The 24,177-nt window shown below is 46.9% G+C and overlaps 1 protein-coding gene across 1 annotated transcript; it reads left to right on the forward strand.

Moving 5' to 3' along the window:
- Nucleotides 1–1,356: 1,356 nt before the first annotated feature.
- Nucleotides 1,357–5,655, forward strand: HTR1B (5-hydroxytryptamine receptor 1B). Its single transcript, XM_009940073.2, has 2 exons — nt 1,357–2,796; nt 3,776–5,655. The coding sequence occupies exon 1, from the start codon at nt 1,594–1,596 to the stop codon at nt 2,731–2,733; it is 1,140 nt and encodes a 379-aa protein (XP_009938375.1). The 5' UTR covers nt 1,357–1,593; the 3' UTR covers nt 2,734–2,796; nt 3,776–5,655.
- The last annotated feature ends 18,522 nt before the right edge of the window (nt 5,656–24,177 follow it).

Below are 24,177 nucleotides of genomic sequence, written 5' to 3' on the forward strand. Positions count from 1 at the left end.
GCCGAGAGTTGGCGGGGAGCTTAGGCAGGCAGCAGGGCGTGCGGGTCTGCACCAACGCGCCTGCAGACTTCAACCCCTGCCTCCGCTTTACTGCGCTTGTGGTGGCATCTCTGGGAGGTTCACTCGAGGGCTGAAGCGCAGACACTCCGCTGGGCTTGGCATTACCCTGACCCAGCAAAAAGGCAAGCTCGCACCTCCCTTTGCGAGCAAAACTTCCCCGCGGTTGCAGAGCGCGGACGCCGGCAGGAGCTGCGTGACGGGGACAACGGGCGCACCGCCTTCCCGCCTCCCGAGCGCGGAGCGGCCCCGCACGGCACCGCAGGGCTGGCAATCACGGGCGTGTGCTTCCAAGCACACCAGAAAAAACGCAAAAAGAAAATAAGTGAAAAAAAAAAGTAGGGGGGGGGGGGGGGGCGCAAGAAAACCTGATCCCAGGACGAGCTGGATTGCTTCAGTTTCAAGTGTAAAAAGCGGACGATGTGACCCGGTGGGATCCGCCGGGCGGGCGGACCCGAGCTGCCTGCCCCGCACCGCCCTGCTCGCCCGTGCCCTTCCCCGCACGCCTAGCCCCGGCGGCACCCGCAACGCCGGCGCGGGACGGGGCGGCGGGGCAGCCCCCCCCCTTCCCTGCTCGGGCAGCGGGCTCCTTGGGGGAGCCAGGCATCGCCCACGCCCGCGGAGCAGCGGCCACGGTCAGGCGTAGGGCCGGGGGGATCCGCATCCCCCAGCGCCGTCGGGCTGCGGGGCAGGGGCGGGGGCGGGGGGCGAGCCCGGGCTCCTCCCGACGGCCGGGGCCAGGGGCGGGGTGCGGTGGCAGGGCGGTGCGCGGGGCGGGCCCCCCCGTCGGACGGCGGGTGGGCGCGGGAGGGAGGGAGGGAAGGACGGCCGGGGGAGGCGGCGGCTCCTCCTCCGCGGGCAGCGGGCAGCCCGTCCGGGAGCGGCACCGGTTGCTCGGTGCCGGCGGAGCCGTGCCGCGCCGCCCGCTATATAAGAGGCGGCGGCTCCTCGCCGCTCCCTCACACCGGCCCCAGGCCGGGCCCCGACAGCATGGCCCGCGGCGGGCCGCCATGGGAGGTGGTCTCCCCCCCTGCCTCCCGCGGACCCTCCTCCTCTTCCCCTTCCTCCTCCTCCTCCTCCCGCTCCACCCGCGGCGGCGGCGGCTGCGAACTTGCTGCGGCGGGCTGCGTGTGAAGGCAGGGCCCGGCGGGGCGGCTCCGCTGCCCTCGCAGCCCCCGCCGCCGTCGCGCCCGCGGCCCGGGGGGCGAGGCCGGGGCATGCGGCGCTGCCGCCGCGCCCGTCGAGACGCGGTGCGGGGCCGCCGGCGGCGGGGCTGCGCGTAGGGGCGGCCGCGGCCGGAGCCCCATGCCGGCGGCGGGGCGATGAGCGGGGCGCGCCTGGCCCCCGGCTTGCCCTGCTCCCTCGGCCGCGGGGAGTGAGGCCCCGCGGAGCCCCGGAAGGGCGGGCGGCAGGGAGGGAGGGAGGTGGTGCCGCCGGCTGCGCGGGGATGCCGCAGCCCTCCCCCGGCGCCGACGGGGTCCTGCCCGGGTAGCGGCCCCCGCCGTGCCGAGCCCCGGCCCGTCCGGCCGCGGAGGGATGGAGCCGGCCGGCCCCTGCCAGGCGCCGCTGCTCCCCGCCAACGACTCTTACCACGGCCGAAACTGCAGCGCCGAGGAAGGGATCTACCAAGATGCCACCCCCCTCTCCGGGAAGATCGTGCTCGCCGCCGTCCTGGCGCTCGTCACCCTGGCCACGGTGCTCTCCAACGCCTTTGTCATCGCCACGGTCTACCAGACGAGGAAACTCCACACGCCGGCCAACTATCTCATCGCCTCGCTGGCCTTCACCGACCTCCTCGTCTCCATCCTCGTCATGCCCATCAGCACCATGTACACTGTGACCGGCAAGTGGACGCTGGGCCAGATCGTCTGCGATATCTGGCTGTCCTCGGACATCACCTGTTGCACGGCGTCCATCCTGCACCTCTGTGTCATCGCCCTGGACCGCTACTGGGCGATCACCGACGCCGTCGAGTACTCCACGAAACGGACTCCCAAGCGGGCGGCGGGCATGATCGCCCTGGTGTGGGTCTTCTCCATCTGCATCTCCATGCCCCCTTTGTTTTGGCGGCAGGCGAAGGCCGAGGAAGTCTCCCACTGTGTGGTGAACACGGACCACGTCCTCTACACCGTGTACTCCACGGTGGGAGCCTTCTACTTCCCCACTCTGCTGCTGATAGCCCTCTACGGGAGGATCTACGTGGAAGCCCGATCGCGGATTTTGAAGCAGACGCCAAAGAAAGCGGGTAAAAGACTAACGCGGGCTCAGCTGATCACAGACTCCCCCGGGTCGTCCTCTTCCGTCACGTCCATAAACTCCAAGGCCCCCGAGGGATCCAGCGAAACGAGCTCCCCCGTGTACATGAACCAGGTGAAGGTGAAGGTCTCGGATGCCCTGCTGGAAAAAAAGAAGCTGACGGCCGCTAGAGAGCGGAAAGCTACAAAGACTTTAGGGATTATTTTAGGAGCCTTCATCGTCTGTTGGCTGCCCTTTTTCATCATCAGCCTGGTGTTGCCGATTTGCAAGGACGCTTGCTGGTTCCACATGGCCATCTTTGACTTTTTCACGTGGCTCGGATATCTCAACTCCCTCATCAACCCCATCATCTACACTATGTCTAACGAAGACTTCAAACAAGCCTTCCACAAACTCATACGTTTCCGATGCGCAGGCTGAAAATTTTGAACGCGATGTGTCCTGCGGGGTTGCCCCCACGCACGCCCGTGACCGACGCCACAGGTAGGTGCGGCCGTGCTCGGGGCGGGGGGGAGGGTGTGCACGACCCCACAAATAGCTTTTCCATCCCTTCTCGGGCTTTGTAGCCCGCTCGGAGGGGTGGGGGGGAGCCCCGCGGGCGGGGGGCGGCAGCGAGCCGAGCCGTGTGTCGGGGGGGTGGGCGCAGCGCTGGCCCCGCTGCCGTTGGGTCGGGGTCGGGGGGGGCACGGCGCTGGCCCGGCTGCCGTTGGGTCGGGGCTGGGGGGCACGGCGCTGGCCCGTCTGCCGCTCAGCCCCTCCGCAAGCGGCGGAGCCGCACGCTCCTGGTATTCCACGGCGTGCGCGTGTCGTGTCGTGTGTCTCCGTCGTGTACCCCCACCCCCCCCCCCCCGCAGGGGGTGACTCACGGCAATCTGCTCTTTATTCCACCTATTACACCAACCTGCCGCCATTTCGCATGCTAATGCCCGTGTTTAGAGCCAATTAGTGCTAAACGGCACTTGCTTTCCGACCGGGATGCCGAGCTCCCCGGCCCGGAGCAGGGCAGGGCCCGCCCCCCCCCCCCCCCCGCCGCGGCGATGTCCCCCGGTGCCACCTCCCGGTCCCCGCCGGCAGCGGGGGGCATGGCCGGGGGTGCAGCCCTGCGGGCGGAGAGTCCCACGCAGCCCTGGTGCCAGCGACGGGTTGGTTGGTGGCTTTTTTTTGGAGGGGGGGGGGAAGGAAGGTAGGTCAGGCCTCAGGCGAAGGCTGCTTGTGAAGTTCAGCTCGCTTGCTGCCCTCCTCACCGGTCCGGCTGCTCCCGCCGGGCGGGGGTCCCGCATCCTGCGAGGAGGGGTGGCCGGCAAAGGCTCCGCACCTTTGTGCTCCTCTTTCTGTGCCTTTCCCTGCCTTTCCCTTGACAGAAGCGGCTGCCAGCTCACAGCTGAGCGCAGCGCCGCGTACTTTACCTCGGTTGTGACACTTTTAATAATTCTGCCAATCTCTTGCTTTTTCTTGTCTGCAGAATCAAGTTGCTATTGTAAAGACCCACTGCTTGAAACTTCCCCCAGCCCAGTTGCCAGACTCATGATGCTGCAAAAACGTCAATACATGCTGCCACCAAACTGCTCAGCTCTGCATTTCAGTGTAATGACTCTGGCAGAGATGCTGTTCCAATAGTCACGCAGATCAGTTGCAAAAACAAGCAACAAAAAAAGAGAGGGCAGCCTCGAATCAAGGTCTAGAATTCATCCGGACTGAAGAAATAAGTTTGAGAGTAAACTCAATTTATTTTGCAGGCTTAACTTCTTAATTTCTTCTCCGGCCGGTTGTAGGGGTGTGCACAAGGGCACAGTTGTCTCTGTCTGTGTTGGTAGCGTAGTTGTACTTCTGCACACCTGTAATTTCTTTCTTTCGGTGGAAAGAATTGCTCACTTCACTTACGAGGCCAAGAGGAGAAAAATCCAGCAGTTAAATAGGAGCATCACAGTAAATTCTGTAAATGACTCCTTGAGCTGAACATGTGTGAGAAGTGACAGTGTGCAAAAGTTTTGTGTCTCAGAACAATAGCAAACGCTGTAGAAACAAGAGTTGTAGACCTGTTCAACTGCACTGCATAGCCATAGTCTGTTCTCATCGTTGCCTTTATAAAGTAAATGCTTCTTGCTTCTACTCCGTAACTCAAGAGCAGAAATCAAGAAGTCCAATGACCTTTTCCATAAACCAGCTGGGAATAGAAGTAGCAGTTTGATGTTGTAACCATGTTTTCCATTTTTGTGTCATTTGCACACCCTTACTGCATGAACCACTGCAAAATTTAGAATTCTCCAAGTAATTACATTATTTAGTGTATTTTGTAAAAAAGTGAAGCAGTTTGCTCTTCCGGAAGAGCTGTATCACCTGCAAAATAAATACCCATGAATTAACTGATGTTAGTGAAATTACTCTCCTCCCTACTTGCCCCCTTTTTTTTTTTTTTTTTTTTTTATCAGACCTTAAGACAGGTCTACGCATATTCAGCAGTCAAAGTTAGAGTTTCAGGATATGGTCCACCTGCCATGATAGAACTGCATTGATTGTTCCTCCTATGTGTAAATGAAAATGAGTATAAACAATAAAACGCTTTACTGTGTTCTCAGAGTGGTAGCAATTGTGTGACTGAAAGGAGTATTTGTTGGTTTACCTGGTTTCTCGGTATTGACTCTTCAGGTAACGCTGATTTGATGAGTCACTCAAGAAAGCAATTGATGAAGGCTGAAATTGCAAGCTTTGATTAATGGTCAGATTCTTAACAGGCAGCTTTGCTTTCATCCTAACCAGTACTGTTAGGTATAATTCTTACTATTTTCATATAATACCAGATTAAATTTTTAGGCGTGGTTTTTTTTTACAAATATTTTTCTTACTCCATTAAAAGCAAACAAAACTTCTTTTAGCACGTGGTGGATACTGTAATCAATGTTGTTTAAAACTGTATGTATCTATTCTTGATGGGGGCTGTTATAAACACTGGAAAAATCTGACATGATTTATCTACCTGTTATTCTTCAGAGAGTCATTGAAGAAATAAGGGTTTATTTACCTAATTGAGTAGTAAAGAAAGAACTTTACCCTCCGTCCCTCTGAAACTCCCATTAACTATAAAGAAGAAGATGTGGTCATGGGCAGGAGAGAATTCTGCAAGATGCAAATTAAAGTAGTGGAAAATAAACATTTTTCTGTAATTTGAAGAAATCTGGAAGACTTGCCCCAAAATTGCATACCTCTGAAAAAGAGAGCTACTATACCATGCTTCTAGAAAGTACCCTCTTAAATTATTAAAGGCAAATGTGATTAGAGGAATTTTCTAAAACAGTCTTATTTGATTGAAGTGCTTATAATCTGTTTAAATTTAAATTTTTTTGCATTCATGGGGTGAAGAAAGCAAGGAAGATAGCATCAAACAGTGCTTAACTTATTCCCGTTTGTCGTTTTCCAGTCTTGTGGAATGGATTTTGTTTACCCCAAATTCTCAGTGAAATCATTAGGCTTCTTATATGCCTAAAAAATGGAAAATGAATCTGTAAAATAAGTATTTTCAGTATTTCTACAGAGAGTTGAGTCTTCTGTCAGTTTTACAAAGTTATGTGACTTGGAGAGCACGAGGTTCAGGAGTTGGACTCTTGCAGTCCTCACGCTGCTGGAGCATACCTTCATCTTCAGCAACCCGCAGCAAATACTCCCAGCTCCCTGTTGTGACGTGAGGATTTTGCTGAGCAGCCAATTCATCAAGAAATTATCCTTCCAAGTTTATGCCGAGGCTCTGAACTTTCTGCACAAGCAAACATTTTGGAGAACCACGCTCGCTGTTGGGAAGACAGTCGGTGTGAGAGCTGCACTGAGTGACTTGGGGCTGGAGGAGAGCAGCTAGCTGGAGCCCTGCTGAGATAACTGCTCGTTAAAGGCCTTGTGCTACCTGAGCAGCGTCACCTCGTTCAGAAAACTGTTCCCGCAGGGAGGTAGGTAGAGTGAGGACACACATCTGCTTGCAGTGAAGGAGAAGGAATGTAGGGCAAACATCACTCAGTGCCAGAAAATATAAATATGTAAAATACATTCCAAGGTTCACATGGTGTGTCTTAGACCGGGAAGGGTGGCCCCAGTGTGAGCTTCACTTCTTTGTGACTGGCAGGGTGTGTGCTGGTTGAAGCCAGGTTTTAAAGGACGTTAGGGTTCGGGTATGTGGCAGCAAATTTTTGAATCTGGAGAGGTCTGAGAATGTTGCCCTCCTGCCTTTCCACTCCCTTGCTGTGCCTGGTCACAGTACTCTGCCTCTGGAACAATGGAGCATCTTCAATTTTTGGTAGGAGAGACCGTCCTTTCTGTCCACCTCATGTCTGTAGTCCCATGGAAGGGCCTCAAAGAACTCTGCCTTTTGGCATCATTTTGTCACGGGAACCTCTTCATGACCCTGCAGGTAAACTCCAAAGGTGCTTAAGCCCATGCTGTTTCAGTTTCTCGTTACAGAAAGCGGCATGCCTTCCTCTTACCTATTTATTTGTCACATTGGGTTCAAACATTGTCAGATGAAGTTGAGACAAATCTCTGCTGGCACAGAGGCTTGAAATTGATCACACATTTGCAAACCTCATCTTCCCGTGTTTCATGGATGTGCGTGATCGTGTTGCTGACTGCAACGTGAGCCTGTTCAAGAGTAGCTGCGGTTGCGGGAGCAGCTGTTTTGCAGCCCCATAGCTGCACTATTTTCCTAGTATTCCTCAATTTTTCTTAAAAGGCATTTCTCACTCTTCTAATTAATAAAACACAGATGCAGGATGTAGAAACTGAGAGGGGAATGAACTTTCAATGAACCTTTGCACAGCCATGCAGCCCCCTACAAAGTTCTACCTCTTCTGCATGCATAAGGAAAAAAGAAAAGGCCGTGACTGAAGTGCCAAGCCTAGGTGGGACAAAAGGGATTTCAACTAATTCTCTGGACATTTATACCATATTCACTGCCACGGCATTTGAGGAATCTGGCCTGGCCTTCAGCCTCCAACAGGGCCGTGTTGAGTAGAGATGACAGTTAATACTCATGTGGAGCAGTCGATTTCCACCTGCCTCTGCCCCTGCCTGCAAAAAGCCAATCTGCCTTCCATTAGCAGAGCACTCCCATGACTTTCTGATTCACAGTTGCTACTCCCATGCTCTCTTGGTCAGAAAGGACTGGATTTTGTCAGAAGCAGGCACTTTTACTCAAAAATCCAGATCGGTCTAAAGCTATTCTTTCAGGGAATAAAGTGAAAAAAACAAGTAGCAGTAACATTGGGGAACAAGTATTGGATTTGCAGCAGGAAATAAGGCTGAGCAGCGTGGCTGAGGGTAATTCTGTATTCACATGGTGAAAACCCCTTCAAATTGAAATGTAGCAGAGAATGAAGAGCAAGTTTCTCCACCAAAGAGAGCCTGTAGCAACGAAAGGGGGCAAGCAAGTAATCCAAAATGTCCAAGCCTTGACCTGGGTGTAAGGAAAAAAAACCCAGGGTTACTGGTCCTGGGTCTCAGGACCTCAGCAGACAGGTGAGCTAACACAAAGAACCGTATCCAGAAACATGCAGGAAAATCACAGGTGTGTGTTTATTCCATAAAGTAGATGCTAGCTTCCTTTCACGTGTTGGGAACCTTTTTGTCTTTAGAGGAACTGCACATATTTGAAATATATGCTTAAAAACCTGTCTACATCAGGATAAAAAGGTAAAATACAGACACAGTTTAAGTGAACTCTCCTGCAGCAGTGAGTCTGTTTGCGAGTAATAATAATGAACATGAAATATTTAAGCCCAGAATGATCATATAGAAAAGTGAGCAGAAAATGAAGCTTTTTAATCAATCACGTATTAAGCTTGAAAGATGTAATATAACGGGCAACTCAATAGGAGAGGTGAAGAGGAGATCCACAGGATATCAAATTTATAATACAGAGATCAAAATCTCTTACTGAGTCATTTTCAAGAGGTGGAGAAAGAAAATCTTTGCTGTTCTTCTCAGAGATCAAACTCCTTGCAGTCATCCTTATAAAGGAACAAGACTTTTATTGTCTTTATACATATAATACTTTGAAGACTACAAAACAGAGTTATTGGCTGCAGGGCTCTCACTGAGTACTCATATGTTCTGTCTTTTAGGCTGAGTGGTCGTAGAAAAATAGGAAGGACGGGAACAGTGGATGATTATGTAAAATAACCCTTTTTCAGCATTTCTTTCCTTACACACCATGAAGGCAAAAACTAGAGTAACAGGAAAAAACAAGATCTGGAAAATTTAGGCATTAATGAGGTTACATTAGATTTCAGGAACGTGTTTCGGGTAGTACGGGGAGAAAAAAATATATGCATTTCCAGAATTCAGAGAAATGGAAATTAAATTAGAATTTTCCTTCCATCCAGATACCTCAGGGGTCCCACTATCCTAATATTAGTTTCATAATACCATTTCTAAAAATCTTGATATTCCCACATATGTTCAAACTGACATTTATTAACACATTCATACCTGCTTTTGTGTTAAGGCACCCAACTTCCCAAGCTCAATCATTCTTTTTCCTGTAGATTTCAAACTTCAGTTACTTTGTGCTCTTTTCTACCTGTGCGCTGTATTTAGAACATGAATCTCATTTGGACCCAGCCCTCTAAAATCCAGTCCCTGAAATGATAAGAAACATTTTTTTTAAAAGAAATATTAGGATCAGTGCATTTAAGAGAATCAGTGCAAAAGCAAGCAAGGTTCCTGTTTCCTATCTACAGGAGAAGGCTGTCCTTCCCTAAACTTGGTTCCTAGAAGAATCTACTGTAGATTTGAAGGACACAGATATGACATAGGCTGGACCGTACACCAGTGAAGACGTACAAACCAGCCAGGTGTTTGGGCAGCAGAAGGAACGCATCAACACTAACTAAGCTCGTACTGGGATGGGTCTCTCTGACCACAAGAGACATACCAAAACTCTGTGTTTAGTTGAGTCCAGAAATATTCAAGAGATCCATCAGGGAGCAAAGGTCGAGGAGAACTTCAGGAGTAGTTTATAGGTAAGAGGTGGCCCTGGCTCACGGCATCTCTGACACAGAAGCCACATGGCCGTGGATCCAGCTATTGGGAGGACTGTGTTAGGAGACCCGGGTCCAGTAGCCTGGGAGAGGTGAGGCTGCACAGCTTCATGCCCCAGGTCCAACCAGTAGTGAGGCTGAGCCTGTATTCCCAGGTACATGCATAGCAACACATACATACATGTTGCCAGCCACGCAGATCAACACAGACAGACACGCTCCATGCTCACACCAACACGAACAGCACCAACGGCCTCATAGTACTCACCTCTCTGGCTAATCAGGATGGAGGTCCACTAATAAGAATATATATCTCTACATATCTACAAGGTGGATCCCTCCAGCAGCTCAGTTCAGATGCTGGATCCCATTGTCCATAGTTCTTTGCACCTGGACTTACGAGCCCCCAGTGCTGTAGCCCCACTCCAGCTGCTGGTACAGACCATCGCACACACACACACACGCATGCATGCATGCGCATACACCCATTAAGGATGCCACAATAGCTGACACACACACATACACGTGCACACGAACACACTGGGCTCCCAGAGCACGTTACCCACTCTCTGGTTACTATGGCTTGATGTTTGCGAGTGGTCACACACCCACGCATGCTGGTCTCCCCAGTTTTTGCACCACAGACACAGCTCGTCCCACCCATGATCCCACTGCAGTTGCTGTCTCTTAGACATCCAGCCGCATACATGTACACAAAATAGAGACCCTCACCCAGGAAAAGAGAAACTGAGTTTAACAAGAAGGCAGGACAGACTGCACTGATCAGGTGTGGGGTATGGCCAGGCAACCATACCAACCAGTCCTTGTTTCCACAGGGCGAGCCCCTTTCACCTCTTTATCACTCCATCATGTCATTTGTTCCTACTACTTGTGCTTCCCCAAATGACCTTGAGCCCTCCCTTTCCCTGCCTTTGGGTCCTCCGCTAAACATCCCACTCTAAGTCTTCTGCAATCGTGGAGTGCTCTTCCCTTGCATCTCATAATGTGTCCCATACCCCTAGGCAGTAATCTCCCCCAGTCCCGAAAACTGCTCCTGTTGACTCACCATGGTGGATTTCATGCCTGGATACAGGCTCACCTGGGGCAACTCTGGGAAGGATCCAGGCAGGCTGTATCTTCCTCTGGGTCCCTAATTTGTGTGGCCCAGAACCACCTGGTGTTATGCGCCTGTGCTCTTCTGGGCTTGTGGAGATGGGCCTTTGATGGCCCTTTTGCCCCTCTGTGATGGGTCTGGGAGGAGCTGAGGGAGGGTATTATTTGACTTCCCCCACCTGCCATTGTCTCTGTGCTCCTTTAGAAGGGTGCAGATGAGCTTTTTAACTTGTAACAGAACATTTTACTGCTTTCAGGAAAAAATGAGAAGGCATATAGCCGGCCCAGATGTCAGAGACTAAATGTCTAGTACAGATTGAACTAGTTAAAATGTCAGAAACTACCTACCAAAATACAGAAAGAACAAAAAATAAAATCCATTCTGAAAGCTTCATGCTGAATGAGTGTGTAGACACCATAGACAAAGCACAATTATTTAGATGGCCACTAAGCCATCTTCAACAGCTCACAAACAAGTACTTCAGAGCTATTCTCTGTTTTGAGACCTTGAAGAATAATGCTTTTTGTGTGTCAGCTCAGAGCTAGATCTTGCATATCCCAAGTTTAGATCTTGCATATCAGACAGCTAGATCTGAAGTGCCTTTGTGCAAGTTTTCTGCATTTTGATGAATTCCCCACTAACTGAAAAGACAATTGAAGGAGTCGTCATGATAAGTTAATCAATCAGTCTCATTTATATACTTGTGCTTTGGCTAAAATTTTAGCGGGAGCTACTATTAGTTCATTGCAAGATTGCCAGTAAGGCACTGAACAAGTGTTGGTGCCTGGGCAATGTACTCACGTACTAGAGTATACTGCTGAGCTGTATTTACATACAGCTAAACCCAGAGACCAAGAAGTTCCTTGTTTTCAAATAAAAGTAAGAGGTGATCTCTGTGTGACTTGGGGCCTCACAGAAACCCTGGGGGGAAGCACTGTCATCCTCTTGGACAACAGCCAAGTCCCACAGACGTGTGAGACATACACTATTCAACATTTTCACTAGAGAAGCTGGAAAATCAGTGAGCAAAGAGGAGTGATGCCGAGAAGGGCAAAATAATGTAACATGGGAAAAAGTAATCCCATCTATGAATGCACAATAAAATTGCAAACATACTTCTTTTAGACACACTGGGGACACTGTTCTGTGAAAACAGCTGCAGTCAAAAGAGCAGACAAAAGATTGCATATAGAAATCAAGGCGGAAGACAACATGTTTTCACCTTGTAAATTCCTGTGTCCTGTATCCTGCATACTACAAGAAGGTCAAACCTGCCTCTGAAATGATATGGTAGAACTAGAAAACATTCAGGAAAACAAAGCGTATCATCAGAGTGTGTCTGAAGCCTCTTTTGGACACAAGCAATCCTGCACTCTAGGTACCAAGATAGCTGAGATGGTGTTGGAGTCTTCCTTTTTGTACCACACAAGGACAACTCAACAGCAAGGCAAGGGAAAGCAGGCTCATTCAGAGTGCAAACATTATTATGGGAAACAACACATTTCTAAATGCAGTTCTGCTCAGTCTGATTGCAGTGTGCTTGAAAATCCCGAGGAAACATTTCTGACACTTTTCTTGTCTCTAGCTGTACTGAGGAATGCTGATTCCTCAGTCCACTCTGCCCTGCTTCTGCATTAGGTGGAGAGGAATGAAGACCCTCGGCTATTCTGCCAGTTTCCTGGCCATGACTCCTCTGTTAGGTGTTAAGCTGAAGCTAAAAATGAACACTGAATGGTACAATAAGGATTTCTTTCAAAGGAAGCACAGCTTTAGGTCTCTGAGTGGGAATCTGACGAATGAGATTTCTGGAGCTGGTAGACTGCTTTGAAAATCTAGGGCCCAGTTTCTGATGCTCTGAGTTATGAAGAGTGTTTCTACACATACAGAAGAACTGAATATTTGAAAAAATAATCATCCTGCGGTTTCCCAGAACTAGGGACTCCAGAGTATTATAAGGAAAGAAGGCTCACACATGCTTCGCTATTCTTCCTCATCTATACACAATAAAAGGGCATTAGCTTTCATTTATGAGGGAAGGATTTTATCTATTCTGTGTTTAATTAAATCATAGACCTTCTTACTAGTTCATAAATTGTCACTGCTATAACTCAGCTCCCACAGAAAACATCTGGATGTCAACACCCTGTAGGATACTTACGCTCAACTGGTCTTTTAAACTGCAGTATTTATTTCAATTAAATAAGAGTTAGTAGTACTGGGAGTTTTACATTTTGCTATAGGAACGGTGAATTGATTTCTGCCTGAATGACAGGTTTCAGTCACACTTGAGTTACAGTACACAAAATATTCTGAGAGTTTTGTCAGCAGATATAATTGAGTTCCTTTAATCAGGCTTGGGGTAAAGTCCTAAAGGGATTCCACCAGGCTTCTTCCAAGCTGCATGGTTACCAGTTCATTTAATAGAGTGAGGTTCTTCACATTCTTTCAGCTTCCTTTACACAGGGGATTTTTGCCTGAGTAATGTATGTGGATTAAATCCTTGAACTGGCTAGAGATGACACTCCTGCTTAAAGGACAGGAAATCAGACCCATCATTTAAAAAGGTAGTTAGAAAGAGCGACCCAGTGTTTTCCTTTACATTTAATGGAGCAGTTGCTCCTAAGCAGAGGAGCAACGCTGGGGTTTATACAGCTGCAAATTAGTTTTATAAGAAAAAAGTGGAGGTTTTTAATGCTTTTAAAATAATTCTGAGTGTTCTCTTCTGTTGTTTGAAAGGCTGAAGTTTTCAAACCCACCTTTTTCAAACGCAAGTCCTTCCCTTTCCAAACATCTCAGGTATTCTTATAAAAAAGACTTATGAAACTGAAAATGATGAGAAAGAAATGTCAAAAAGGAGCATCGGTACTGACAAGGAAAATTGTACTTTCCCTAAAAGACTGGCTGAACGTGTAGTATCTCTTTATCTGAGGGACCTATACTTATAAACAGGAGTGCTTCTAAGTCCCAAGGAAAACTTTCAGGGCTAAAAGACTCATTTAGCTCAAGACTTCACATTCTCTGATCCACTGGATTAGTAAAGAAGTACAGTTTTTCAGTACTGTTGCACAGTTCATGTTGGCAAGTATTGATTTCCTTTAATATCTGAGATTACTGCAATTCTACTTTCATGTAATGCATAAAAGGCTGCTGGAGGCAGTGGAGGCGATACCACTCCCTTTGACTGAGGAAGCGTGTGCTCCATTAGTGACCAAACATCACTATTTGGGAATTATTTTAGACCCCTGACTGTCAGTAGACAGTGATATTACAGCAGTAAATCAGTCAGCTCTTGCCAGAAAGCTGTAGACTTTCAGGAGCAAACTCCATGTCAATCAGCTGCACTTGGGCTATACGTTACACACCATAGAGGGGATGATGTGACTGCTCAGCCAGCCAGTTCACTTTGCTAAATCCCCATGGGCTCTGGCAGCTCTGCTGGAGTTCAGGATCTGGCCCACAGAGCCAGGCTCCCCACACAAGACTGGGAAGGTCCTGTGAAACTGTGATGCAGACAGGAATGGGATTGAGGGGGCTGGTCTCCCGACCCCTGCCATGGTAGCCCATCTTGGGTAAGCAGGGGTGCTTGAGATGGCTCCCGCTGCTGCGGGGGAGGGGTATGACCACCTCCCGTTTTCTGAGAGAGAGGCATGGGGATTTGGGAGAGGACTTGGGGAACAGCCAGGAATAAGGAAGGTAGAGAAAAATGCTTTTTCCTTAATTTAGTCAGCATCTGGCAGAGGTAGGGCAGGTTGCCTGTCTGAAGGGCAACTGATGCTTAGTACCAGCCATGTGTTTGAGTGTCTGGACACTTCACGATGTTTTGATCAAAAGAAACAATAGATAGATTAATACATTCTTATTGCCTGCCCTCTCCAAGCAGCCTAACAGCTTGTTTTCCCATCCTCACTGCATATAAGAAGATCTTTCATGAATTTCATTTTTCTTTGAAATGCTGGAGTTCAGTGTGAGGCAATCCCTCAACATAACAGCTGAGACCTCCTGCCCAGGGAAAATATTTTTTTTTCTGCTCCCCCTGTTTTGCCATTCTTCACTCTTACAAGGAGACCTGAAGCTTTGTTAGCCCCGGTGGTTGCCCAGGCTGTATTTCCCAGTGCTCTGTTTCCCAGTGTTATGACACCAAACTGGGAGGAGTGGTAGATACACCAGAAGGCTGTGCTGCCATTCAGTGTGACCTGGACAGGCTGGAAAGATGGGCAGAGAGGAACCTGATGAGGTTCAACAAGGGGAAGTGCAGGGTCTTGCACCTGGGGAGGAACAACCCCATGCACCAGTACAGGCTTGGGGCGGACCTGCTGGAGAGCAGCTCTGTGGAGAGGGACCTGGGTGTCCTGGTGGATGACAGGTTGACCATGAGCCAGCAGTGTGTCCTGGCTGCCAAGAAAGCTAACAGGATTCTGGGATGTATTAGGAGGAGTGTGGCCAGCAAGTCGAGGGAGGTTCTCCTTCCCCTCTACACTGCCCTGGTGAGGCCTCATCTGGAGTACTGTGTCCAGTTCTGGGCTCCCCACTTCAAGAAAGATGAGGAGCTGCTGGAGAGTGTCCAGTGGAGGGCTACAAGGATGGTGAGGGGACTGGAGCATCTCTTCTACAAGGAGAGGCTGAGGGAGCTGGGCTTGTTCAACCTGAAGAAAATAAGGCTGCGAGGGGACCTAATATATGCTTATAAATATCTGAAGGGTGGGTGTCAGGAGGATGGAGCCAAACTCTTTTCAGTGGTGCCCAGTGACAGGACAAGGGGCAATGGGAACAAACTGAAGCATAGGAAGTTCCGCCTGAACGTGAGGAAGAGCTTCTTCCCTCTGAGGGTGACGGAGCACTGGAACAGGCTGCCCAGGGAGGTTGTGGAGTCTCCTTCTCTGGAGATATTCAAGACCCGCCTGGACGCAGTCCTGTGCAGCCTGCTGTAGGCGACCCTGCTTCGGCAGGGGGGTTGGACTAGATGACCCACAGAGGTCCCTTCCAACCCCTACCATTCTGTGATTCTGTGATTATGTGATTCTGTGCTCCTCCACTACACCAAGTCTACATCACCCACCACTGCACCCATCTCATGCCCACTGCCCCACGCCTCCAGTGCCCTGGGCCCCTGTAGCAGTGTGCTGGCAAGAGGGACTGTCCAGTGAATGTGGGGACAGAGGACAGGCAGGGTGGGTTTAGACCTGCTCAGTGTCCCTGTGTAACTCTCTGCATCAGATCCCCTCTGTTGAGGAAGACAATAATAGCAGTCTTCTTCCTTTGGGGAAATGAGCATTATCATCATCCTATACTTTCCAGAACAGGTTTGTGCCAGTCCTAGGAGAGCTGATTCCCAAGGGAATAGGAATTCATCAGAGTGCTCACATGATGTGGCCGTTGGTGTTTCAGAAACAAAAATGATGACAGTTGCAGCCTCCCACCCCATCCACAGTTGCAGAAAACGTGATCTAGGATGGCAGACAGGATTCTTAATACTTTTGGTTTTCAGATGACATTGTTGTTTTGTGGCCTGTTGCAGGCCAGACCTAAAAATTCAGGAACCACAGTGCTCTTTTCAGTTCCTGTCACATCCCTCTTCAGTGTACCTCCAAGTGAATTCTTTGCTGTGAGCTGCTTTTTTCTGTGTTTCAGGATACAGTGCAAAATAATGCTGAGAGCAGCTGGTGATTTACCCACAATCTGACAGATAAGCAGCAAAATACAGGTGATATCAGAACCCAAACCTGTGCAGAAGTCTGTATCTTTACTGCAAAAAGTGATGGAATATTCAGGCCTGCTTCATTCCTGGGCAGAGCTGTCTACTAGTCCTCTAGCCTTCAAAGCCATAGCACTGCCACTGATCTCGAGGTAGAAGTACCACATGCTGTCTCAGGGCTCCCAGTGTCTGTGCATATTCTCCTCTACCTTGTGGTATACAACAGAGCTTTCTTAACTACAGTTTCTCTGTTACCACCTCTCAAATTGTCCCTAAAGTGTGCTAGGATCCTGATTCTGAGGAGAGCCAGAGCTGGAGGGGTAAAATGTGTTGCCGTTAAACAGTTACCTTTAAAACCATTTAAGTGAAGTTAAAATAAATAGAAGTGTTTTTATACATATATCAACATTAGACAACAGAGTGCATAGGGTTTTTACAAAAATGCAGGAGTGCGGAAGTGCAAGGAATGAGCTCCACACTTACCTGTCACTTAGATTAGCTTTAACACTCATCCTTAACTCTGCACAGCTCAGACAGGAGACACACGATGATCCGTGCTGAGGGCTGGGATCCACTTGCCTTATGTCAGGCTCCAGAAGTCTCAGGTCCCACTTTCCTTTGTATTCCAGGCATGGATCTGCACTTTGCAGTCAGGTCTAACTCTTCTGAGTAAGACAAGCACCTGTCATTCCCAGCAATTCCTTTGTCCCTGACTCCCTGCTGACTTCCTCACAAAACTGTTATCTGTTCCCTCTAGCTTTGGAAATGCTACTCTCCTTTCGGTGTTGAGGTGGTGTATTTCTTCGCTTGGTCTAGACAGTAGGTAAAGATGGTTCACCAGGATTTCTGTGCTTGACTAAACTGCTAGCGAATCACGAATCTGCTGAGAGTACTCCTATTCAATAGCATAGTCTCGAGAAGGAAGCATTTTTACCCACTGAACCTTATTTTTGATATACATACATACATACATTAACAGTCATACTGTACAAAGCAATGCAAATACAACTTGATGTGGCAGAAGAAAATCCATGCAGCCAAAAGTATGCAGTTTGATCCACATTACTCAAATTATTACCTGTTTTTATTCGTTCAGCATAAGACTAATGGGTCTAAAAAGAAATTGTACTTCTAATATTTCCTGTATTCATTGGTTTATGTATGTGTTTTAAGATGGTTGTTCAACAGGCGTGCTGAATGTGCTAACTGAGAGATACAGTGGCAATCTTCATTGGCAGTCTTCGTGGTGAAAGCTTAGGGAGGAGAGGTGGAGAGAGAGTAAAGTAATTCCTCGTTCCTCAGTATTCTGTGGCATCACTCACAAGCAAAGAGGAGGAAAGCTTTCTTCCGGAGATGAGACGTTCTGCTTTGAGATGAGTCACAAAGGGGTTCTCAGCCTTTGTCCTGTGCTCTTCCATGCCCAAGTGGGTGTGAGGGTGGGGAAGGAAGGCCTGTGGCAGACGCAAGAGTCGTCATGACAAAACCATCCCATCTTAACTCAACAGCGGTGGGTATAAGTCTACAACTAAATCCAAAAGAAAATGAGGTACAGCATAGCTGCTGTTGAATTCAGTCATGGAGAACATGTATTGTTAAGTGTAATCTCAATGAAGCAGTTGTCATTTTATCTTTTGTAACTTTATTCCGTTATTGAAAAACCTATGTTTCTCAAGCAACTTTCTTTTGATCTGTAATCTTGTCTAGCAGCAAATCTGGCTAGTCATCTGATGTATAGCAAAGAATTTCTTATGCCAGCTTGTTACAAATCTTAAAACTGTGGCACTTGATGCCTGGAAAAATTGCTGAGTTATCCAGTACATTATGTTTCTCTTATCTAGAGAGCCATAGGATAAATCGCCATAGATGTTCCGTGACAGCTTATCAGGAGATTAAAGAGAGGAAGAAATGTCTGCTTGGGATCTGTGATGACTAGTGAAATCCTCTGACCAGCAGTAAAAAGGTGTGAGTATGACTGCTGGGCACCTTAATGGCTTTTAACTGAGACCAGACATGACAGTAACCTGTAACTTTGGGGTAATGATGCATTTGGGGTTAACTGTGCACCCAGTCTCATCTTTGAGGAATGCTGTAAGAGTCATAATGTCACCTTTGATCTCTATATGTCCTCTTTCTCTCCAACACTTTATTTGTTATGACTGCAAAATCTTTTGATGTGTCCAGTCCTCTTCTATATATTATCACAGAGATTTACCCATCTGGGGACCAAATTTCAGGTGAACTTTTTAAGGGTCACAGTAGCATAAGGTCAAAGATCCATCCATTGAAATGTCATTGATCTGGTGTTCCGGTTTTTGCAGTCAGTAATGATGACAGAGTGCTATGCCAGAATCACATTTAGATCCCCTTGACTGCAAAATCTGCACGGCCATGTACCTGTTGTCAGGTGAGTGCACAATGTGCATTCTTGGGAAGAGCCAAACTTGTGAATCTCGAGCCACAGAAAGGAGGCTCCACAGGGAGGGCTTTCCCTTCTCATTGATAGAAGAGCAGCGTTAGTAGCAATCTGTGCAGAGTGTGAGAGTTGAAAGAAACAAAAAAGAAGTTTTCTACATTTTGGTAAAGAAAACAGAATAAATGACAGTTTAAACAATCATTCAGGATGTTATCTGAAAATAATTACTTGGCCAACAACATATTGCAGCCAGACACACACCAAAACCAAAAGAGAAAATATTTTATCAGTGAGTAAATCAGCTTGTTTTGGAATTCATTGATAGCACTCAGATCTTGATAGCTGCTACACCCTCCTCAAGGACTATGATCAGAAGATCTGTGGAAGGTGAGTAATCTGTAGTGAAGAATTCATGTTCTAGAAGAGCACGATACAGACAGGAAAGGGCGACAACATTTTCTTGAATGTACCTCTGCCCAGGAATCAAACTCTGAGTAGGTGCAAGCAACGGATGGCTTGTAGAATTTTGCAATTTTTTGTTTTAGGATCAAACCTTATAGTTTACTCATTTTCTGATCTCTCTTTGATTGAATTTAGCCCTGGCCAGTCCCTTCTTTCTATCTTTGTGCAGTCATTAAATTAAACCTTCCCTTTCTTTAATTTTATTTAAAACTATGCCTATCAATAAAGAACCCTCTTGAAGTTGAGCTCTTGCTTTTCTTATTTTCTTCCCATCTAATATGAAATTATTTTAACTTTTCGTCTCATGTTTGCATTCACCATTTGGTTTTGTAATTATCAGCTAGAGAAATAGCTACTCCCACTGAGTCAATGGAAGGCTTGATTTGTATCACTGGAAAGACGCCATGTGCTTAAACCAAGGAAAATACTGAAAACTGATAGCTGGTGGAAGGGAAAGGAGTTCTGATGACTGGAATGAATTTGTTCCAGTGAAGGCAAATAACAAGAGAGGACTTAAAGTGTGGAACAATCCGGTGGTTATTGGATCTGGGAAAGGTCTGGACCTCTATACCCAAAGGAGTTGAATGTGACAGCTGTTATGTGTCCTACAATAGAAAACGACAGCAGAAGTGTGATCAAGAGAAGACTTGTCACTGTCAGGAAGTCACGATTCTAGCAGAAAGGCTGCCCCTTCTTGCACAGTGTTCTAGGGTATAGATTTTCATCCTAAACCAAACTTTAAATATATAAATCCATCGTAGTCCTGTTGAGGTCAATGGTGAAACTCTCACTCACTTGCATGGTACAAAGCGGGCTCCTCAAGTAAGAATATGTCTGTCTCTTCTTTGGGCAACAACAAGAAAATAGGTACCACAGCTGGAAATGTCAGGAACATAGGATTTTTTTTTATGAGAGTAGATCAGCAAGTTTATACTATGACTGGCCTACTGAAGCATTTGTGCAATTCATTAATAATTCTCCTCAAGCCTTTGTCTAGGGCAGTCTGATATTACCTTGCTTATAGTTGAGGTGGAAAAGATGGTTCAACGATTCAGCCTGCAGAAAAGTCCAAACAAGCAAGCTGGATTTTAATGTTCACTTGCTGCATATATCACTGGATATTTGAAATTTATATATTTCGATGGGGTGTGTGTGGGGGTGGGATCTGAGGTAAGGTTGTTTACCTGAATGTGGCCTTTAACTGTGAAAATACAGTAAATGAGAGAGGATAGATCAGTCACAAAGCCTTGAAAGCACTCTAAGCAGCTTATGTTTGTTGTTACAGAATACAAGGAGAAGAATGACACAGTCAAAACAACGAGCTAAGAAAACTAACTATGCAGCTGACAGGCTAGAAGCAACGCAAGATGGTATTTGTCAAAGCCAGAGAAAAGAATATTGTGGGTAGCAAGTAATGAGATAGTGAGTGATGCAGTTATAAATTTCAGCTGTGAAGAAGTGTTATGCAGCGAGAATTGCAAGGTAGACAAGGAAAAGGAGGTCAAATCTAAGATGATTTCCAGTCATAAGTCTTTGTGGCATTTCCCACAGTGGTAAAGCTAAAGGTAATGGGAAGAAAGACAAGATTTTGCTTTGGACATGTTGCACTTAAGCTTAAAGTCTTAAGTCAGAGCACTAAGAGGAAGTGTCGGTGCAACAGACTATTAGTTTAGTTCGAGTTAAATGAGAGACATCTACAGATGGGAAATAAATCTGTTGGTCACTGACCGAGAGAGGATAGATGACTTTTTATGTACCAGTATGGCTTACATACAGCAAAAAGCATAGAGGGAATAAGACTGCAAAGTTTCTGCTGAGTTCTGGGTCATGGGGAAGATGAATAAGCACCTTCAGAGCTCTGCTACATGAGCAATTGCAGAGGGAGGAGGTTAACTGGGAGATCAACGGTGAGAATATTCTGCTGCTGATGAGCTGATGAGAAGACAATAATAGGGTGGGTAAAATACTAATTTTGCCATTTTACCAAGAAAATGGTTAGAGATTGTCTTGAGGGGATTTTGAGGGGTGCACAAAAGGCACAAATTAAGTTGTAGGGAAAAGAAATCTCATCTAGATATTGTGGACAGCACTGGAAGATGGACCACTAGTGATGAAAAAGTTGTAGTAAAGAGTGAGTTTCACTGAGATGAGAGAGACTAAACCATGGAGGCAACAGCACTTTTATCTGTCTTGTCTCTGTTGCATATATGCTTGTTCAGCAAAGGTTTCTTTCCTTATATACGTATGTCTCTTAAATAAAGACTTTAGATACTGCTGTAATACACCTAATAGTAAGGCTACCAAAAATCTGTTTCAGACCTCAAGAAACTATTTGTCTTGTATCCATACGTGCTGTCATCTGCACAGAGTAGCCTCAAAATTAAAAAATGAAAAAGACATTTCACTGTTTTTTCAAAAGAAATATTTAGTCTCTGAAGTTCTGTTATATCATTTCACCAGTGACATCTTCTAGTTGTGGCCTTAATGTTGGGTGATTGACATATCGTAGTGGCACCATAGTACATAGGCATGGAACTTCAAATGATACCAGAGCTGTGAGGCAATACTGCCGTGGATTTTGGTATCTGCAATGACAGCCTTGTGCCCTGCTCTGCACAGACAGAAATTTTTCCTGTCTTTGCTGCTCTCCTACCCTGTCAGAGCTAGGTCAGCAGTATCTGCAAGGCCTTTCTGCTCCACGAGGCCATGAGAAAAGGCTGCAAAAAGCTGGCCATGCTTCCGTTTGCTCCATCTGATAGTGCACCTACCTCCCCTCCACAGAGAGCCAGAGGCATTGCAGAGGAGCAGTGTGCAGAAGGGGAGCAGCTTGTGCTGGGACAGGCAATCCCATGGGGATGGGTGGGAAAAGCAGACTCAATCCTTCTGCTCATGACCTCCAGCATAGGGTCAAAGGCCTGTGGGAACAGCAGTTCCTCCTCCTTCCCCAGCAAGCTCAGATTGGCGGGGAAGCAGTCTGAAACCCTATTGATCGCTCATTCAGAAAGTTCAGTAGTGTCAGGAAAGCTGCAATACCTTTTTCTTCTTTGTGTATTGAAGTCATGAAAGAATGAAATGCTTTTCTGCCGTGAGAGGAGTCCTAGCTCAGTGATTCTCAGCTGGTTTTTTTTTTTTGGAGTGGAGGCACTACAAATTTTCTGGTTTGTGTATACTGAGTTTAAACCTATCAGCAACAAGCTTCCCTTTCTTCAGCACTTTTTTTTGTGAAGCCCTTAGAAGTAATCACCACAGCTACAGGGATCTACAGCTTGGAGGTTGAACAGCACTAGCCTATATGAAGAGGTGATATGCCTCTTGTGGCTCCTGCCTACAGAGGTGAACGTGTTGTTATGCTTTCTCCTTGGGGATGACATGCATTGCCTGCCAACTGCGTCCACTGGAACAGGCAACACGGACCTACAACATGATCATCTGGATCACAGCATCAGGGGACTCAAGAAGGGTGAAAAGGGCATCACACGGTGCCAACTCCTGTGAAGTACCTGTGGAGGACTGCGATCTGGACTGCTGTTTTGTCTGTCTTTGTTTTTGAGCGCAGCATTCCTTATGCACCCTCTTCACCACTATTTCTAAACACAATCTGGCATCCTGTCTGACATCCAAATGTGCTGCAAATGCATAAGGAGGAGCAATGCATGGAATTGGAAACTGGACCTCAACTCCATATGCTATGTTAACTCTGACCCAACCTGAGCTACAAAGAGAAAATGGCATCCTAAATCAATCTGTTTCCCTTTTAATATCCAGTTCCCTGCAGGTCTCTATAAAATAATGTCTATAGAGATAAAAATGACCCAATCCTATTTCTGATTTAAAGGAACAGGAACTTTTGTACATCTACTTTACTGGAAAAAGCTAAGTTTATGTCTTAAGTTGATAATATTTAAAGCGTCACTAACAAAGACAGTAGAGACATAAACCAGATTTAGAAGGATTAAAATACTCTTTTTGAGGACCTCCCCTTTCAGGCCAAATATTTTACAAGTATAGATTTTGAGTTACTGAATTGTCTGATCATATCTGTGCTTCTGGCCCTCAAGTCCTGTGTTGATTGATCTAGACAAAAGACTTTTCAGTAGGGTTTTTTTGTTTGTTTGATAGTTTTTTCAACTGTGATTTTTCATTTAAACAGCAGCTGATCGTGAAAAGGCTACGACCTGTGTCAGAGCACTCAGTGAGACATCTCTCTTGGGGATCTTTTTGAAGAACTGTAGGAAGAACTGCAGGAAGAACTACCCTCAGGCAAAGTTGACTCCCCTAAAGTCAAGGTGCCACAATGGATGATGTGAGTGCCTGTTTAATCAGAAAGCCAACTGGGTCAGCTTAAATCACCAAGGAAAATTATTCTTAAACCAGTTCTGCAGGAGGACACCTCCCCAGGCCCCAGGGGTATGTGCTTAGGCTCATTTTTAATTTAAATTGGTTTGAAAGAGAGCTAATCAGAATCTGAAAATATTTGATGGTGAGTAAATTTAGAATTCAGGGATAATTAGCCAGGGGGAAAAAAGCTATCTGCAGATGCTGAATTCAGCATGTGTCAGTAGAGCTCCAAAGACACATCCTTCCTATAGTCTTCGGAGCTGCTTTTCTGTGGTTGTCATGCAGTATTTTGGGAAAAACTGCCTGAGCACAAAGTGCAGTAAGTAAAGACAAAACAGCATCACGGCTCTCCTTAGAGATCTCTCGTATTCCTCTGACCTTCTGAAGCCACCTTTACAGAGCTATTCAACTTTTCAGAAATCCATTCCCAGGTAGAAAAGAGCAGTTCCTACTGGGAGTTTTGCTGTGCTCCAAGAAAGTTTTGTCGAGTTCCTGAACGGTGGGGAAGTGCCTAATTGCTTTTAACCATCTCTGTCCTCCCCCCTGCTTTGTTACCTTTTCTCTGCTTTTGACTCCTGAGATATTATGCAGAGCCTCTCACCTCTCAGAGGAAGCCCTGGAGCAGATGCAAAGTCTCCACAGACAGCACTATTTGCAGTGTACATGCTTTATTGATCTTAACCTGAAGAACCAAGTTACTTATTCTCAAGCTCTACCTCCTGGTATCCTATCTCTTAGCTATTTATATAAGTACAAATACAGAGAATTCCTGTCACAGTTCCTATTTTTGGCCCCATTATAAATGGTTGTGATTTTATTTAGTTGG

The sequence above is a fragment of the Opisthocomus hoazin genome, chromosome 2 (genome assembly GCF_030867145.1).
Source record: "Opisthocomus hoazin isolate bOpiHoa1 chromosome 2, bOpiHoa1.hap1, whole genome shotgun sequence".
NCBI classification, from domain to species: Eukaryota; Metazoa; Chordata; class Aves; order Opisthocomiformes; family Opisthocomidae; genus Opisthocomus; species Opisthocomus hoazin.

What these genes read in the sequence shown, in the direction of transcription:
- HTR1B (XM_009940073.2), top strand. Translation starts at nt 1,594, where the DNA reads ATGGAGCCGGCCGGCCCCTGCCAGGCGCCGCTGCTCCCCGCCAACGAC.